At 43.9% G+C, this 19,337-nt stretch overlaps 1 protein-coding gene across 1 annotated transcript; it reads left to right on the top strand.

The window, feature by feature from the left end:
• Window positions 1–1,162: 1,162 nt before the first annotated feature.
• MAB21L3 (mab-21 like 3) lies at window positions 1,163–18,884 on the top strand. Its single transcript, XM_075170143.1, has 6 exons — window positions 1,163–1,688; window positions 6,136–6,276; window positions 11,051–11,342; window positions 14,607–14,788; window positions 15,578–15,772; window positions 18,651–18,884. Exons 1-6 carry the CDS (start codon window positions 1,641–1,643, stop codon window positions 18,882–18,884), a joined length of 1,092 nt encoding a protein of 363 aa, XP_075026244.1. The 5' UTR covers window positions 1,163–1,640.
• The last annotated feature ends 453 nt before the right edge of the window (window positions 18,885–19,337 follow it).

Below are 19,337 nucleotides of genomic sequence, written 5' to 3'. Positions count from 1 at the left end.
CTTGCTTCCTAATACACATCTGAGGTTCTGGGTATTAAAGTAATGTATGGTAATGTTAAGGAAGTTGTCTTCTGTATGTACAGCTAGCTGCCTGAGGGGGCAGGGGGTTAATGTTTTAGGGACACACTTTTAACAGAATCTGACCTTTTAAAAGGCTCATTCTTCTCCCTTGCACACTCTGCTTGGACTTTATCCCATCCAACCTGCCCCTACAAGTCCTTCCTAACCTGTTGTTCCACTCATCTTCTTTCAGATCCTGCCTTTTGTCTGGCTTCCCCAGCAGAGCTCGCATGCACTGAAAGGTAGCCAGTAAATTTTGAAGTGAGCAAGGATGAGGTATGGTTCCCTAAAAATTGGAGGGCTCATCTTTTTCAGTGCCCAACTCCCATGGAAGCTGGTTTGGCAGGTAAATGCCTGCATGTCTTTGTGAAGGAGTCCCCAAGTCCCTCAGCAAAAAGACGAAGGCAGATGCCTGGGAGGCACAGAGAAAGGTTTGATTTGTAGATTCTGGGGAATCAGATGTCCTGCAGGTATTGGTACTCCATTAATGTACTTAGTATTTGACTGTTAATAAGGAACATTATGAAGGATAACTAGCAACAACAGTGCCTGCCCTGAGGTAGCACCCAGTGCCTACCCAAGTGCTGCCTTTTGCCAGCTGCTGTAGAGGTAATAAATCAGTCAAGGGATGTCAAAGTTCAGTTTCCAGGGGGAAATAACGATTTTACTCAAAAGTGGAGTGTGCCTTCCTTAATAAGGGACACTTAGCAGCATGGGATCTCATCTCTATACTCTGTCACTCCTTTCCATGTGCTGATATACCCTTTTTTCTAAAAGCCACCGACCCTCACTGGATCAATGAGGCCTGATCAATTGTTTTTCCCTCTGAATTATCCATATGGGGTTGTTAGCTGAGCTGCTGGCAGAAAACGAGAGACAGCTTTCTGTCTGTTTACTGTAAAGAAAGCAAAGCAAACTACAGGAGGGGACAGGCTGCAGGATATTTACTGTCAATACAGCCGGAGAGAGAGAGGAGATATAAGGAGAGGGGAGCAGAGGCTGCAGACTGCAACCCACATGAATGATCTGAGTGTAAAAACACCCATGCAGTTTGAGTCGGAAAGTGGGTGGGTTGAGGTAAACAAGGGATAGCTGAGAGTGTTTAACAAATGGTTTAGTGAAGGGCTAGTGAGGCAGGGAAGTACTTGTGGCACACAGAATAATAATGCTGTGCACGAGCATACTGAATCGGCAGTGCAAGCTGAAAGGCACCTGCAGATCTGCCCTGAGACAGAGCAGTAGCTGGGATATTTTTGCGTGTGCCTGCATGCAAGACCCAACATTGAAAAGTAGTAAGATGAATAATAATGATTGAACTTAGAAAATAATAATTGGAGCTAGTTTTCCGAAGCAGCTGGATGTCATCATTGTAACTCAGACCAGAAAAAAAAAAATTAAAAATAAGCATACTTCCTTGCTTCTCTCTCCTCTTCTTCATCCACAGAGGAATTAGGTGACCTGAGCTTCACAGGGCAAGAAGGCTCTGAGCAGCTCGCTCTGAGTGTCCCTCTACTTCCAGAGGCAGGTGAACGAGTGAAGAGTGAATTCACACTTTAGAGAGCAGCGAAGACCATCTTGCCATGAAACCATTCACAGATGAAGATGTAGAAATCTACATCCAGAGCAAGGTAAGGCTTTATCTGTCCAGATTTTCTGTCTCCCACACTAGGTGTTGATTCTGAAGGGTGCCAAACTTGACAGTTAGTTGCTTGCCTGCTGTCTTCATTTCTGAGACAAGACTGGGTGAAGTTTCATAAGAACTGTATTTCTAATGAGATTTCTAGGTTCCCGTTGCAGAATATTATCAGGGATCTCAGCTGGTAGCCTAATTTTTCAAGGTGCTTGTCCTCTTCTTTTTCACATGTCCTGAATTTTTGCTCCCTATCTGGAATTCCAGATGTGAGACTAGCTGTAATTGCCAGCATTTAATCTAAGGAAAGGTCCTTGCCTCTCTCCTTGTCCAGTGGTCTTGGCTTGACAGAAACAAGACTGAAACCACACCAGGGGCTGCCTCTAAGAAAGATGCATGTAGGAACTAGAGGGAGAGACAGATATTGTTAGAATTTACCCATCGGTCTGTCACCTCAGCTAAGGATACTTCTCTATATACCATGATTAAAGTGACATTCCTCATTAGCACATGCAGGCTGGAACCACGTTTTCTTTGTTATGAGATATTCCAGCATTCAGGGTTTTTTTCCCATTATGAAATGAAGTAAAACAGAATAAAGTCATCAATGAAACAATACTGTTTAATAAAAGTAACTCTAAGTGAGCCATAACATTTTTTAAAGCTGACATATTTCATCACAGTACTTAGCTGGTTCCTATTTTATAGTCTGCTTTCCCCAATAAAATGCAAGACGCCAAAGTGAAAAATCATTTCAAAATGGAAAACTGTAAGGCTTTCTTTTCTGTAAAGGATGAAATATTCTAGTATCATGAAGGGGCTGGTAAGAAAGGTTTGTTTTCTCTATGGAAATGTTTTGGTGACAAGTAGGTGTATTTCTGTGAGAACTTTCATTTTCAGCCATGCAGTGTTGTGCACCAGAAAATCATTCCATCAGAATCTGTTCAGTGAGCTATAATAGTGAACGCTTCTCTGAAGATTTATAAAACGGAGCTACAAAGGAGGGAACAGAGGGAAGCCATGCACAGGAAGATGCTCATATGACTGCCATAAGTACAGGGAACAGAAGCAGAGTGTAGTTAAGTGAGGCTCATAGTTGCCAATATTTTAGGTTCTACTGAAAGTCTGTATTCTAGCAGCTCTGATGGATTCCTAGTTTCTGCCTGCTCCTGAGTCCAAGTGAGGCTGCCTAACCTTCAGGCAGCCACAGTTCTGCCAGTAAAATGCTGCCTGTTTTTGAAAATAGGTCAACCACCTGGTGCAGTGAATCTCTATGATACCAAAGATTTCTTCCTTAAGCCACTAAGCAAAGGAGAAACTCAAGTGCATATGGAGTGGATGTGACTGGGTAAATAAGAACAAACGTAAATGTTCTTAACATTCGCCAGTCAATCTCAGTCCTGTTTCCTTCCTCCATAATAAAACCTTCATCAACCTTGTTGTTCTGGTTTTGTGCATTTGTTTTGGCATGATTTCCAAAGTTAAGACCTGGTAGGGGGAACGCCAGTAGGTGGTAGAAGTAGCTGTCCAACAAAGAGCTTATTCTGCCTCTTCTCACAACATGTCCATGCTGGTGCTAAAGACATCTTAGATAAATGCCTTGACTGTTCAGAAGCTGCATTCACTCACTCATGTTCTGTCTTCTGATTTTTATGCCTTCCCTTCTGTAGGAAGGTTATATCTTCCAATAGCATGATTAGGGAGCTAATTGTGGTCAGCAACAGTTAGCACCATCTTCACATGCCCTTTGTCCTTTTATCCCTGCCCCAGTGATGAGCAGTACATGCAGAAAGAGGTGTTTAGTGGTACCTCCTTTAATAGGTTTTTTGAGAGTCTGTACTCTCTTAAAGATTTCATGACAACTGCTGTAGCCTAGCCAGTAGGTGATGAAGGCACAAATAAATGGCGCCAGGCTAGGTTGGATGGATTCTCCCAGGATATTGGAGGTGGCAGAAAATGTTTCTCGCAGGTGCCCCTTAGAGAGAACATAGCATGAGCAATGCCTACAGAGGCACTCTTAGATCTCCATTTGAGCTGACTCACAGTGATTGTATACTTTCAACAGAAAAAAACTGGGTTTTGTGTCTAAAAGCCCTTACAGGTGGACAACTTTCTCTACCACTCATACCGTTTGCTTGTTGGAGAAACCATTAGGAGTCTTGTTGAGCAAGTCAAGCTTATTGGACTGCTCTAAGGAGTTCTTCTGGATGAGCAAAAACATGGCGGACAAAATAGTTATAGCTATAAACGGAGAAGTGCCATAAATGAAAGCTGAGATGAGGAGGTGAAAATGAACATGGGCTAAAATTTTTCAGTATAAATTTTCTTAGAAAAAAAAAGTATATGTAAGCTAGCTAAAACTGGTCTCGGAGTTGATGAATTGGAATGAGGAGGAGGGTGAATTACTAGGGAAATTAAAAGGTATTATATAAACATAAGGGACTCTGTGGTGTTAACATAGCAAAGAATCAGGATGTCAAGGGTAGATGAGAGCCCAGCAAAGGGAATATGATACTGCTGTCTGATGTATTTTCCATTTGAAAAACTATTCAAGCTTAGTAAAAATACCATTAACTTTGTTGGCTGGGGGGGAGGTATTCAAACCCTGCTTATCTTCAAGTTCAGTGTTAGTCAATTACTATTCATCGGTTAATTGATCTTAGGCAAGCACTAGTCCTTTTTAGTCCATTGTATAGTCTGTTGTTGTGAAGAAGTGAATCTATCTGTCACCTCCCATCACCTCCCAGGGCTTGGGGACACATTTCAACACACTTGAGTGTTTTGTCTGACAGTTCAACATTTGACATAAAGATGTCCAAAAGGACTTTTAATGAAGTGCTTGTCAGTGGTATTTTCTAAAAGAGAGAAGAGTGGTTTTTAGATGCTGAAGAAGACGCTAAGCAAGCAGGACACAGGAGTTTTAGAATAGAATCACAGAATGGGTTGGGTTGGAAGGGGCCTTTAAAGATCATCTAGTTCAACCTCCCTGCTGTGGGCAGTGACATCTTTCCTTAGATCAGGTTGCTCAAACACCTGTCCAACCTGATGAACACTTCCAGGGATGGGGCATCCACAACTTCTCTGGGCAATCTGTTCCAGTGTCTCACTACCCTCATTGTAAAAAATGTCTTCCTTTTGCTTTGGTCTTTGATAATAATACAAGACTGTAGCAATTATGTTTGACTGTGGCAATTACACTTGATCATTCACTTTAGCCAAGCTGTTAACGATCTAACACTCCTGTTTCATACCTGCAAATAGCCCGATTGAGGTTTTAGTTCTAGCTTCAGGTGGGTTTTCATTTTTTGATCTAGGTCTTCCAAACCTCCCATCTGTTTCTGAATTATTTTCTTGCTTGCATACAATGAGATTTAGTAGAATATGGTGAGGAAAAAGAAAAAACAAGAAAAAATTAAAGCAAATATTGCAACCAAATGAGATAAAGAATTAGGATGCAAAAAAGGACAGTAAACAGTCTTCATATCTCACTCTGCATAGGTAATTCTGGATGAATAAGTAATCAGGAATATGTTCATGAGCTTCGTTAACAGTAGCTGAACCTCCTTCTCACTTTGGTAAATGTGTAAGGATCTTTGGGAAATATTTAAATGTCCTTTACTAACATTGTTCCTTCATGTTCCTCCTGTGGAATCTCATTGTTCGGATTTTGACCATCCCCTTATGCTCCATTCATTTTTAGTCATATGTGAAGGTTCAGGTTCATCTTTTACTTTTCTGAGTTGTCCATCCTTCACCTCAGTCCTTCCAAGACTCAGACCTTCCACTGAAATAATTTTCAATAAATAATTATGCTACTACTGCTTGAATTGAAGAACTATACATCAAGTCACACAGACACCTAATCCCCAGTGGGACCAGCTTTGGAAAGATACTTTCTCACCATCTAGGAGTAGACTCTCATCTGTACTTCAAATACGAAGACAGTATGGATACTTTCAACATATAACGTAGGCATCTAAATGCTGCCACATACACCTGCAACCTGACTAATGCACAGAGTATCTGTAATTCTTGAAGTCTTGTCAGCTCTTGGAATGAAACCTATCCTGGCTCTGAGAATGGCTAGTACATGCAGGGGAATAACTGGGTATTCTGCATCAAATGGATAAAGAATGAGACTGTAGCTGGTTGCTAGCAAATGTATCCATGTAGTGAACTCTTTCCCTTCCATCCAATGGTATTGGCATGGAAATATCAATTAATGCTCAGCAGTCTTGAGTATTGGCCCTTCGGTGTTTATCAGCTGGTGTTTATCAGTTCTGTCTCATGGTAAGTTGGTTGTAACACACAGGGAAGGTAAGTTTTATTCCCAGTGCAGCACAGGCACAAATGTTTCAGGATGCTTTAAGTTAATTGTTTGATTCTTGCTGGAGACAAAGACTGCAGTTACCTGTAATACGAAGTGTCTTTCTTGGAACTGACAGGTGGAACGGCGACATTATCTGGTTTCCAAAGCAGTGGAGGAGGTGCAGAAAATCATCCAGCAACTGACCGCAGAAATCAGCTATAAGGCCACACGATTCCAGGCTATCTCCAACTCTGGCATTCACAATGAGAATATTAAGGTATGAACAAGAGCTCTAATATACTTTCTGAGCTTGTAGGTAATCAGTAAGTGATTTCTCCATTGTGTAAGTGTTTGTATGGACAGGTACCTCGCCCAAAAAGCCACAAACAATGCATTGACACTTCACTGTGGAAGGTCTAGTGACTGACTGGGTCATAGGGACTTACTCATGGACATCTTACAACTAGAGGAGCATTGGAGAGGGCCAGGTAAATCAGGTAGAGCCTTTTTTTACAACTGCTGCTTTTACAAAGAACGTCTATTGCCAGAGCTGTCAATCTGCAAGCAGAAGTCAAAGCTCTTTGGGAGACAGAAAGAAAAACTTGTACAGCAGTAACATAAGAAGAAAAAAATGCTCATGCCTTCAGGAGCTATGACTCACATTTTTCACAGGTGGAAAACCCGTCAACTCACTAAAAAAAGAAAAAAAAAATCAAAAATCCTTCTTCTGCTATGAACATTAGAAAGCTCCTTCAGAAAAACACGTTTTTTCTTGGTCATGGATTGGAACTTCTTTTTTACTGGGAAGAAATATGCTTATTAGTGGAAGAAGTTAAATGTCTCCCCAGTTTAGACCATCAAATACCAAAATAATAATGTCCTGTCCCAGCTGTGACAGGAGAAGACTGGTTATTTCCTGTGACTACTTAACACAAGAATAACTAGTGTAAGGATATAAGAAGCAATCATAGCAATGGCAACTTCAGATGAAAATGATCTTTTTCATCTGAACTAGTTTACATACTCTAGCTACGTCAACCCTTATACTAAAATGCAGCCAGTTACGGATCAAAACACAGCAAACATGTAAAAGCATGAGGCAACATTTGCAGCTGTCTAGGACTGAAAGAAGAACTCTGTGTGTATCAAGCTGCTGGAAGGGTATGGAGGTGGAGGCGGAATATAATTGTCCAGTCTGAAATATGGCTATTGCTCTGAGGATAAACACATTCAGATTTATATCTTTTCTGGAATTTTATGTATCCCAGGGCATGTGGCCTTGCCAGTACGAATGACCACAGTGACTTAAAACAGTGCCACATCCTGGTGTACGTGTTCCTTAATGCCATAGTCTGCCATCCACCTCTCATGCTGGAACAAACCTGCTTGGCTAATGAAGTCTGACAAGACCAGGGTCAGGGTAAAATTGCTATTCTGGAGAACAAAGCAGAACAAAACCAAGGCAATCTATTTTGAGCAGTAATTTGGTATTACAGTACACTGATCTGAACAACCTTTGCTTAAAAGGAATCCCCAAAATTTATTTTCTTAAAAAGTAGCAGATTTGTTATTTATACTTGACTGAACCCAGTGCTATAAATCTGTGATAGTCACACTAGGAGGGCCTGGGTAACTGTCCTGTAGGTATGGGGCAGCAAAGAATGGGTTAATAAGAAATGTTTTTTGGCTTGGGCTGTTCTGCTTCCAAAAAATAGAATCTTTAATATCGCTGCTGACATAACTTAACATAGAGGAGACTTGTGTCAAGGGAATGCCAATGTATTAACTATTCTGTGTTTAATTTTGCAACATCTTTTTTCCTGTCAATTAAATTTACAGGAACTTTTCAGAACTTTCAGCTTCTGATTAAAAGGACTTAATTTAACATGGTGAGGGGTCTAGATTTGTTGAGAAGTTACAAGCCTGCTACTAAATATGCAGGGCTGGGTGGGAAATATAGAAGAAAAGTCTTTAGATATTTAATGGTTTTCCTGTAACCTAGGGGACTAAAAGTCAAAATCTTTAATAAAAAACTTGAAATAAAATTCAGATGGACAAAATGGAATATTTTATTTTTAAAACTTTTAAGTGTTTGGTTTTAGTTGTGGCCCACCATTTTTGCAGCTGTAAACTGTGCAGGGCTGATGCAAAGGCTGTGGAGGCTTCAGTAAGGCATAATGAGCAGGTTAGCGTCCAGAGTTATTACTAGTACAGCACTGCCCAACGGCATTGCCAAAAGTTTAACTCTGTAATCAGGGGGCGGGTGGGGCGGTGATTTTTCTTTAACAAATAGGCTCGAAGGAAGCTTGCAGCTTTGCTCTGTGAATGAATGACCTGGCACATGCTTTCTCTCTGTCTGTGTCCTTCTTGTTTTCCTTTCTGCTTCTCTCAGGATCAGCCAGCTTTACTGGCCAAGTGGTCAGCTATGCTTCGGGGGAAGCGCCCATTCCACCCATCCATCCAGGTACAAAGCCTTCCTGCCACCTGGTGCCTGCCGGTCCGTGTGCCTGCTTCCTCCTCGCCACCCTCTTCTCCAGACAACTTCACCCACCTAACCGATCCTCCCATGACTATTTCATCCTCTCTGCAAGAGACTTGCTTTTTTCCTCAAAGTATAAATATTTTATTTCTAACCTAATGCTTATGTCTCCCTGGAATATCCTGGCCAGGATCACAAGAATGAGGCTGTATTTAATTTGCCCAGCATACCGCAGGTAGGTTTTTAATAGAGCAGAATTGGCCGTAAGTTACACACTCCACAATCTGAGGCTCTTGTTCAAGCCTGTGACTTGCCGGGGCCCATGGTCTGCATATGGCACGTAAGACCATCGTGTGATAGAGCATAGGTGTGGGACTGAGATTTGTTTACGCCAAGAGGACACCAGCTGCCTGGCTTTACAGTGCCAACCCCAGCCTTGTGATTTCTCCTGTCTCCTGGTAAGCCCCAGGTGGAGAAGCCTTGTGAGTTACATTTGAAAGCACTGGCATAACACCTGCAGCTCTTCCCTTTAAAATCTGTTGGGTGCCAGTGCGTACAAATCAGCGTCTTGGTATGGGAAGGAATGGTTGTTTATCTGCAAATGTGGCCGAGGCAGTGAGATGAGCAGTAACTGCATGACAGCCATTGTATTTTTTCCTTATGGAGCCTAGCACTTTGTTCCTGAGCTGCTCACAGGATTTCTCAGCTCCACCAAACCTGACTTGTGCAGGTCAGCTTGGTCTGCAATGTCATCCTTCCAGCATCCTCCTGCCTTTAGGTGGTTTATATTTGACAGGAGAAGGGCTTTCTGGTGTTTCCTTTGACATTTCTGTGCTTCTTGCTGGCCATCTTTTGTATTTCAAATTTCTTGCTGGGGAGCAGAGAAGACCGGCTGCTCCCTGCGGGAGAGGGAGCCAGGAGGTGAGCATGACAACGCGGCAGCGCCTGCCCTACGGTTCCCGAGCGAGGCAGACCTAGGGAGGGCAGCTGGCGTCAGCCAAGAGTCTGGATCGTCAGGCAAGTCTGTGCTGACAAGGCAGGCCTGAGGTCAAGCTGGGAGCACTCATCGGGATCAGGATCGGGCCCAGTGACATTAACCAGGGTCAGATGCAGTCTTTTGATTGCCAGGCAAGTCCATAGTGGCCAGGTAGGTCTGAGGTCAGGCCGGGAAGGCAGTCTGCAGGTAGGATAACAAGGTCTACGGCCAGGCGCAGGCATAGCTGTCACCAGCACTCCTACGATATAGCCCTGCACTGAGCTGAAATGGGGGTCCCAGGCCCACGGGCAGAAGGTGTGGGTAGAAACCCCAGAAAGGCTGCTCAGGGCCATCAAAGCCTGTTAGTGCCCTCAGGACCCTGGCACCTCTGCAGTCATTTTAAATCAGCTGAGCTACCAGGAAGGCCACCAGAATGTTTTGGATTATTACAGGAGCGTGACAAGGGCGTTTCATTCACCTCGAGGTAACCACCTTGCAGCAACAGCTGTCACTTCACATCCTGCTTGTGCAGCAGCTTCACCTTATTAATCCCAATGTAAGTTAGGCTTGGTAGCAAGTGGAGTTGAAAAGCTTCTGAGTCAACCTAGTAAAAGTCTGAAGGAGTTTGAACACCCTCTCTGAATACCTGAGCCGTGATCGCCAAGTGCTTCCAAACTAGTGTTTGGAGATGTCTGTCTATGCCCTGGGCCAGTATGAGGTTTCATGGTATTTGTGTCACGTTATTTACTCTTTGCAAATACTGGTTCAGCACTGGTTTTATTGGAAAATGGTCATTCCCACAGTGAGGCCAATTAATTGGCTTGCAAACAAGCCTATTTGAGGGTTTGTTGTCCATTGGTTACTGTTTCCGTCCTTACACTGTTTCTGGCTTCCGCTCAGCAGGAGATGCAGGTTCATACAGTACAGCTGGCCAAGACCTGGGTATATTTCTGAGGGTGCCACTGCCTGTGTAGGCTCAGGCATGTCACTTGCCTCACGTCTCTGTCTGTTAAAGGACAGTCACGCAGAGTGAAACACTTGTAAAATGAATGGGCCGTAGCCTTATTTTACTAATGTCTGTAGTGGACTTTGAAAGAGGTCAGAAAAGTGCACTTTTTGCCATAGTTATTACTACTATTGAACTCTAGGTTTATCTCTAGTGGCAATTCTGAGGTAATAACTTGCACTATTTTGTTTCCCTTTGCTGGATCTCAAAACACGCTCTCTGATGTTTTCCTGCTCCTTAGAAGCTGCTAGTTACTACACCTTATGCAATTGCATACTAGAAATAACAAGGAATGGGGGAAACCGTAGCAGGTATGGTGGCAAATCAGTGCGCTCTTGTCTTCTATGGGCCGTGGCTGTCACATCAGACTCCTTCTAAGACAATTTCCTTGTAGTCTTTGTACCTCCAAAGTAACCCTCAGACAGACATGGAACAGGTCCTGGCTGTAATCAATTGCTCCCATCATACCATGGCTTTTCCTTCTCTCCAAAGCCCCCAGTTTTACCTATTACTTCCTTAACCCTCTTTTCCTTACACCAGGCTCATGGATCTGCCCTGTCTCCTCTCTCAATCTCTCTGCACTCTCCTAGGTCTTAGCACCCAGCCAATTCCTCATCACAGTCCCTCTGCGTGGCCTGACCGGGTACAGGGAATGCCAGGTACGGCACTGGCGTTATTACACCGTGCGTGGAGCCAAGCTCCTCTCCTCTGTGCGGGACCCCGAGGAACTGCATCAATGGCTAGAGGTGGAGCAGTTCTCAAAAAGCCTTCAGCAGTGGCATGAAACGGATGTGAACATCGAAGGTGATCTGGTTCCAGCCAAAGTCCTTATCGTCTTCCGGGAGCTGGTGGAGAAGTCGATTATCTCCTGTAACCTCTCCAGTGAGTTTAGTGGGGACAGGTATAAGGGGAACTGGCTGTCTTCTGCAGCTGATAGAGGGGAAACCATCACACACACAAAGTGTTTATTTGACATGATCAGAAGTTAAAAAGCAACAAGCCCCTCCAAAATCAGGGAGCCTGGGCCTTTAGCCCATTTCAGAGATGCATGTAGACCTGCACTGAGGATAGAATTAAGTAGTCCTTGGCCTCTTCATACCCAAGATGTTGCTCCTTTCTTAGGAATTTGGGTAGAGTCTCCAGCAACATCACACTCACAGTTCAGCCAAGATGCAACACAGATTTTCAGAACATTTAGGAATTTGTTTGGGAAAAATCTTTTTTCTACTACAGCAGCCACAATATATCTAGACTAGCAAGGAAAATATTATAGGAAAACTGGATACAAGGAAGGTGCATAAGTCAGCGGAGAAAGTACTTGAAGATGTTTATAGAGCAGGTAATGCTCTGGGGAAACCTTAGCCACCCATAGCTTTCCAGCATGGGGTGGTGGGAACTAAGTAGAAGGATTTCTACTTAAGCAAAGTCTCTTGGACAAGTACTTCTTTCCCCAGTGCCCAGGCTACACCAGTCCTGTTCCGCAGAACTGGACTCCAGAAGTTTGCTTTCAGTAGTGGCGCTGATCCCTCTGTGAGCAATCCAGAGTGTCTGTTTATTTCCTGTGGCTATTTCACTGACATAATGCAATCAGTGGTGCATGCAACGTGCCTTCATAGCTGCGACATCTGTAGCAAGATGCTGCCTGAACAGTGATCCTTCTTAACATCCTAGAGGCACGTTACAGACTTCAGCTAATGAACACTTGGCTTGGTCCAAGCTAAATAGTCTATATCCATCTTTTCTTTCTTTTCATATTAAGATACTGTGACATGATCAAATCCAGACTGTGGCACCTCTTCTCATAGCATGTTTCCAGGATGACTTTACTCAGCAGCAGCCTGATATGGGTCTTCTGTATTCCAGGGAAATAGGAGCCATTTCCACTCATCTGATTGCACTCTGAATTTTAGTCACAGGAGAAAATCTGTTAAAGTCAAGCTCAGCTAGATCATTGCATTCTTGCAGGAAATATTTGTTATCATAGAAATGGAAAGGTTGATGGGAATGAAATTTTACCATTGAGGCTCACAGAAAAGACCAGATGGAATGGGCTTGCATCTGAGGCTTTACTTACATGAAAGTCATTGTGTTGAAGTGAAAACCTGCCATTGTGTCTAGCAGCAATACATCAACTTGTTGAGCCAGGAGAGGTACTTCCAGGGGACCCAGGGAGTGATGTTTAGGCTGATGATTCTGATGCCTTTTTTGTAAGGCGAGCTGGGAGGAGATTGACACAGAGAAGATGAGCTAAGATGAAGTCAGGAGGAGTAATTACCATTTTTGTTTGTTTCTGTGAAGAATGAACTTCCTTCATCCCACAGTACAACTAAAGTTACAGAAAAATTTCTCTGATTTCATCGCTTCCCTGTTTTTTAATTCTTTGAGCACCACCAAAACCAGTTTTTGAGGTGTCTCACTTTTCATTGGTGAAAAAATAGGTAGCACAATTGCAATGCTTTTGGAAATGCTGTGAATGTATTTACATGCTGACATAGCGGTTGCTCCAATGCTTTTCAGCTGCTAGGGATACCTGCTGAAGGCTTGGGAGCAGTACAGTTCCTGTTTTGGTGCCAGGCTTGGCTCAGCAGGGAAATAACATGCAGATTTTACTGAGGGTTATAAAGTTCTCATTGGGGTGGACTCCACAATTTGCAAGGTAATTCACCCCTGTGCTTCCTGGGGGAGATGCTAAATTACCATTGGGAATAGGCAGGTATTTCCTCTGTGAGGGTAGATGATGTTCATCACTGTCCCTTCAAGTCTGTTGTGTGGGCTCCTTGTGGAATTGCTCCTTAGGCCATGCCAGTCAAAATGAGGTGGGTTAACACACTGCTATTTAAACTGCTTATGGTAATCTGCTCTGTCTTTTACTTCAGTAGGTTAGAGCATGATCATGCAATTGGCTCAAATGGCAAAGCTGAAGGGACAGTGATCCTGCCAGAGTGACAGGGAAAGCTGGGGACAGAAACTTCTTCCATGAACACAGCTGGACCAACAGGAAACATCTCACTAAGTCTGGAGCACAAGTCTTATGAGGAGCGGCTGAGGGAACTGGGGTTGTTTAGTCTGGAGAAGAGGAGGTTGAGGGGAGACCTCATCGCGCTCTACAACTACCTGAAAGGAGGTTGTAGCGAGGTGGGTGTTGGTCTCTTCTCCCGAGTGACTAGCGATAGGACGAGAGGAAATGGCCTCAGGTTGCGCCAAGGGAGGTTTAGATTGGACATTAGGAGAAATTTCTTTACTGAAAGAGTGGTCAGGCCTTGGAACAGGCTGCCCAGGGAAGTGGTGGAGTCACCATCCCTGGAAGTATTTAAAAGACGTGTAGATGAGGCACTTAGGGACATGGTGTAGTGGGCATGGTGTGTTGGGTTGACGGTTGGACTCGATGATCTTAGAGGTCTTTTCCAACCTTAATGATTCTATGATTCTGATTCTATGATTAGTTGCAGCTTTCATTCCCTTTTGCTCTCTTAGAGCATGTTGTTCCTGGAGATGAGCCACTCTTCTTTCACTGAGGAAACTTCTTTCCTCCAAATCACCACAGAACTAACTCTTTTTGACACTCAGCAGTCCCAGTGAGGCAAGCAGTTAGCCCTTTTTGTATGACTGCTCTGCACAACAGGCCATAAATTCTGGCATTGTCTTCTGTGCAAATGCATCTCCAGAAACAAAACTTATGGATACCCCCCAAAACATTCTGAATGACCAGCAAGAGTAAGTCATTTGGAATGATCACAGGTTCTCTGAAGGAATAAGAAGATCTTTAGATATGAAGTGTCATCTGGTCCTCTCTAATCTGCAGTGATCTCCTTGTTGTACTGTACCATTAGAAATGTTAGATTGCACCAGTTGTCTATCTGTAGTTTTAAGAAGCTAGTCCTAGGATTTAAGAGGACCCACAGAGGAAAACAAAAGCAAGGTAACTGAGTGTAAAATTGAGAACTTTGTTGTTCCTTCATCTTCTTCCTGTTCTCATTCCCTAGAGTAGATTAAGATGATAATTTTTTTCTCGTATTCTGCTTATGGCACTGAAGAGGAAGTGTTGAGACAGAACAATAGAACTGCAAGGCCCTAGGCAGCCCTTTGCTTGGCTTGTGGAAAAGGACCTTTTCCTCTTTATTATCTTCTCTTGCTCTTCCTTCACAGGTAAAGTGACAGTGCTGGAGAGCTTCAGCTCAGTGGTCCGGGTGGCTGTGGAGACATCAGAATCCCAGGTCGAGGTGGAGCTGGTCCCTGCTGTGGAGATTCCAACTTGCTGGCCTGAGAAAGCCCGGTGGCCTCGTTGCCTTAAGCATTGGCCTTCCCAGGAAAAAGTGCAGAGCATCAAGGTGAACAGTGTACAAAGCACTATTAACTCTGTGCCGGACTTCACCTCACAGGTGTCTGACAGTGCTGACAGTGGTTTCCCAACTGAAGGACTGCACGGCAGGCAACAGCATGGTTGGAAGGTGTATTCTCTAGAGAAGCAATATTTCAAAGTATTCTGTCAGATTTTATTGGGATTTTTCCCCCCTTACGGTGGTGAATTCTATGGAAGAAAAACTGAGTTAACTGTTTATTGCATGAGTCTCTCGCACACAGCTCTGCTGGTGTAGCTCAATGCTGACGTGCATCATTCTTGCTGTTCTGCTCTGCCTCATGTAAGCCTTCTGCAAATGGGCTGCTATCTTGCAGTTTTGCCTCTGACCTAATCCCATCTTTCCTTACAAAGCTCATGGCTGGATTCTGGCACTCTAGCTCAGCCCCAGCTGACGTGTTTTTGCAGGTCCAGTTACGCCTTCCAGTCCTGCTCCCCCCTCATGCACGACCTGCTGCTCCATGGCAAAGTGCCTGCAGAGCTGTGCCTCTGCTTTAGTAGCACTGCTGGTACTGCACCTGATGGCTCTAGAGCTGGATCTCCTGGGAGTAATTGATGTCAGCACATGAGGAAACAAAACAAATTGCACAGTCATTTGACTAGGAATTAGGATGGGAGCATGACCCATGGTTGCTGCCTCTGCTAACCCTGTTTACAATACACTTTGAGAGATATCACACATCCTTTTAGTAACATCTCTCTGCGTTGCTCAAAGAAGTTTGCCTCTGATCTGGTGTCATGCTTCCCCTTTTGTCCACAGTCGCTTGGTTTCGACCTTTTGGCCCGCTCCAATTATCACTGGCAGCTGTGCTTCTCCCGAGCTGAGCATATACTCATGGAAGGACTTGATGAAGATGGTGGTTGTCGCATGAAGTGCTTCAGGGTGATGAGGCAGATGAAGGAGGATGTCTGGTGTGCTGGAAATAAGCCTGTCATCACAGCTTATCACCTTCAGGTAGGCATCACCATGATACGGTCTCAGTATCTGTTGCAGGGGCTTCCATCCAGTAATGTCAAAATATCGTGGTGTAAATCACTGTAGCATCTATGTAACTTCTAAGGTAACTGTCAAAACTGCAGTACCGTTTCATTGCTTTACAGTGGCAAGAAGTTCAGTAAATATATGTTCCAAACTTCAACAAGAAACTAAAGCCTGTAGGAACATTATGATTGCAGCCACATAAATGTTAGAGTTGAGGCCTCTGCTCTGTTTCTATTTCACATAGGCTTTGTAATGCTGTCTTTAACTGCACAGTTACCTCCTGCTTTTTGACTATCCCAGCCATCCATATCCATCTGTCTCTCTGGAGGAAAATTGTGCATTTGTCTTTGTGGATGTGCGCCAAACAACATTCTCTTAGGTGAGCATTATTTCATGAAAGAGGTGCAAACTGACAGTTCTGGTGTTGTTTCACCTGGGATGGGAAGGGAAGAAAGAGGTAAACGGCTGATAGCATCCTCTCTGCACGTACTTCAGGGTTCAAGATGGCTTCAAACAACATTTGTGAAGAAGAGACAGAAGGCTCTGCTATGACTGTGTCCCCCCATCTGACAGCTGCAGACACTGATGGACCACGGGCAGCACCATTTTTCAGACAGTAGAGCAATCCTGTTTTCTGGGCCTCCATCCTCCTGGAGCTGCCAGGGAGAGGCTGTTCTTCTCCCACCTTGAAGCCTCAAGCCACCAGGCTTCCACAGTAGTTACTGATCTTTTGGTGTCCAAAACCAGATGCAATGCCAAGATTTCTCCTAAAGAAAATGTTGCGACCATCAAATGCTATTATAGTCATGGGACTAATCTAAGTCAAGATAGAGTCAAAAAAGAGTTGACGAGGCTGGTTATAGCTTAGCAGAATGCAAGACTTCTCAGTGCCTGCAGGAACAACCTGGTGGAAAAACTGTCATAGGTAGGAGAAAGTGGAAAACTATTTAACCATTAGTAATGATCTCTTTCTCTGCCTGAAGAAGAAGAGGTGCAGGAAGTGATGTTGCATGGACTCTTGATCAAAATAAAAAGTTCTTTAGAAGCTCTTCAGTTCTTTACTGTAACTGTACTTCAGGCTTTTACTGCAAGAGAGGATTCGTTTACCAGACAGAAGGAATGCTTCAACATTACTTACATTAAAAAAAAAACAAAACAAAACCAAAATAAAAAACCACCAAGAGAGAGAAACAGTCAGTGGGTAAACCAGCAGTTGAACGGAGGCTTAGTGTTAGGTTTCTTCACACTATCAGGTTTCTCCTGTCAGAGGTATCCAACAATTATTATTAAACAAGACTCCACATGAAAAAGGCCCTCCATGTCAGAGAAAATCCTTTCTCCAAAAGTTGTGACAGCCTTAGAGGACTGAGTAAGCGCACTCATTATGCTTACCTCCATTGGAATAAAGTTCAAGATCAGGAAGTCCAAAAGACCTAGCTACACTTTGAAGGCCAACTCTATGCCTCCAGTAGACAGCTGGCAGTTAGGGATATTTCAGTAAATGCTGGGGATAGTTCACCTGTTTGTCACCTGACTGGTAGAGCAGTGCTATTTTCCTTGCCTCCAGAAACTTCATTGCAACTGCTGCCCATGGATCTTGCTGAAGTAGTTTTAGTGTGATGAAAGGTAACTGCTCTGCAAGTCTCCAAGGAATAGCTCTCGCAGAGTTACAGCTTGAATTCCTCGCTACATCTTTTGTTCCCTGGCAACATTAAAAAATAGTTTTTGTGGTTATTGCAGGTGTGAACAAAAAATTGTTCACATTTGAAAAGCTGTCTGAGAAGAAATTTGTCAGCAATACAACTAATTGCAAGGCCTACTGAAGGAAAAAAACAAACCAGGCAATCCAGAAGAGCGTGGCTTATTTTGATGAAATTCTACCTCTAAAGAAACAGAGGAGTTGAAGGCTGTAGTTCGGCCACATCTCACAACATCTGTGGGTCTTGTTTTGGATCGCTGAATCTGCAAAATAAAATTGGGATTCAGAGGACAGTAAGGAACTTAGCAGAATTATTGAACCCAAGATGGGTGACTTTGTACTTTAAAAACTGATTTCAGGTTGACCAAGGCAGTCTGTACGGCTTTTTTGGTACAGTAAGTGTAAGTATCTCGAGGAAAATTCTCTCAGTCATAGGAAAGTCTGAAAAATGCAACATGGGCAGCGTAAAAATAATACTATAAGAGCAATAATCATATGCATTTTGTTATTTTAACTATGGATTTCTCGAATGTAAAATCTCATAAAATAAACTTAGGGGAATAGAACATAACACCTGCTGTAAGTATCACATGTCATAAAAAAACAGGCTTCATTTGACCAGAAAGCATGCCCTGCACCTGTAATAGTTGCTTGGAATCTCAGTCTGTTTGGGATGCAGATCTGTGCGCATCTTCAGCATGAGTACAGCTGAACCTAACAAATAATTATGTTAATCTCAGTCGTCTTCTCTCCCTCCTTGCACCTACTGGCTTCTACACTTGTATAATAGGCCATTTTCTACAGCCTAAAATGCCTGGCATTTCTACCGAGGCTTCTGCTGGACGATGGCAAATCAACTAAGATTATTCTAGCAAGACCATTTTCCTTGGGCTCCTGGCCCAGTCAATGGAGAAGGGCTCCTCTGGGTAGAGATCCTAACCTGGCACATCAGAGTTGCTCTGCCTGATCCCCAGAGGAGGCTTTAGTTGTGATGCCTCTGTCGCAGAAATGTTAACACAGGGAGATAGCAGTGCGAGTCTCTCTGCTTTCCAAGGCTGTCAGCCATTTACCAGCACTAAAACTGCCTTGGTAAGCTGTGTGAGCCCTCGACAGAACCTCTAACACCTCTTCTCTCCCATCTGCTTCTTGCAGACAGTGCTATTCTGGACGTGTGAAAAATACCCACGCACCAAGGATTGGCGCTGCTTCCCCGAAGCCTTTCTGAGGCTGGTGCAGAAGCTGCACAAGTGTGTAAGCCAGCACTTCCTCAAGCATTACTTTGTCAAGAACACCAATCTGCTCAAATACGCCAACACCAGTGACCTGGACCTGGTGGCCAGCAAGCTCGCGGTCTTCTTGGAGAACCCCGTCTTCTGCCTGGACTAAGGCAGGAAAAGGCCTCCTTACCCCAAACCTGAGCCAATCCCCCGCCTCCTCTCCCCACCTGCGGTTGCTCTTCGTGTCCTTCCAGTAGATGTTGCAGCTGGCTTTGTTAGACAGTTGGCACATGCAGCGTGAAAGAGAAGTGTCAAGCTGGCAGCAGTGGGCGGTGAAAACTGATGGGAGATACCGCTTGATGCCCAGCTGATCTAATTTGCTTTCAACAGTGACAGCCTGCCTGGAAGCTACAGCCAGTGAAACCCAACTTTCTGTGTCAGTCAGAGCAGGCAACTGCCGTGTTCTCTGTCTCTAGTCTTGTGGCACCTAAGCAGAAAGACGGTGCAAAGAAGTCTCGCTCTGCTGCCTACCGGCTCTGTAACCTAGCACGTGTATTGTTGCTGCCTCTCCCTTTCTCACAAGGACAGCAGGTTTAATTCCCTGCTTACCTCACAGGCCAGC

Source organism: Calonectris borealis, chromosome 1 (assembly GCF_964195595.1).
Source record: "Calonectris borealis chromosome 1, bCalBor7.hap1.2, whole genome shotgun sequence".
Classification (NCBI taxonomy): Eukaryota; Metazoa; Chordata; class Aves; order Procellariiformes; family Procellariidae; genus Calonectris; species Calonectris borealis.
The sequence above is the reverse complement of the archived record's forward strand: the minus strand, read 5'-3'. Positions and strand labels throughout refer to the sequence as shown.

Excerpts from the sequence above, each read along its gene's own strand:
- MAB21L3 (XM_075170143.1), top strand. The coding sequence starts at position 1,641 with ATGAAACCATTCACAGATGAAGATGTAGAAATCTACATCCAGAGCAAG. Across the intron at positions 1,689-6,135 it reads AAATCTACATCCAGAGCAAG|GTGGAACGGCGACATTATCT; the intron begins GTAAGGCTTTAT and ends TGGAACTGACAG. Across the intron at positions 11,343-14,606 it reads TATCTCCTGTAACCTCTCCA|GTAAAGTGACAGTGCTGGAG; the intron begins GTGAGTTTAGTG and ends CTTCCTTCACAG.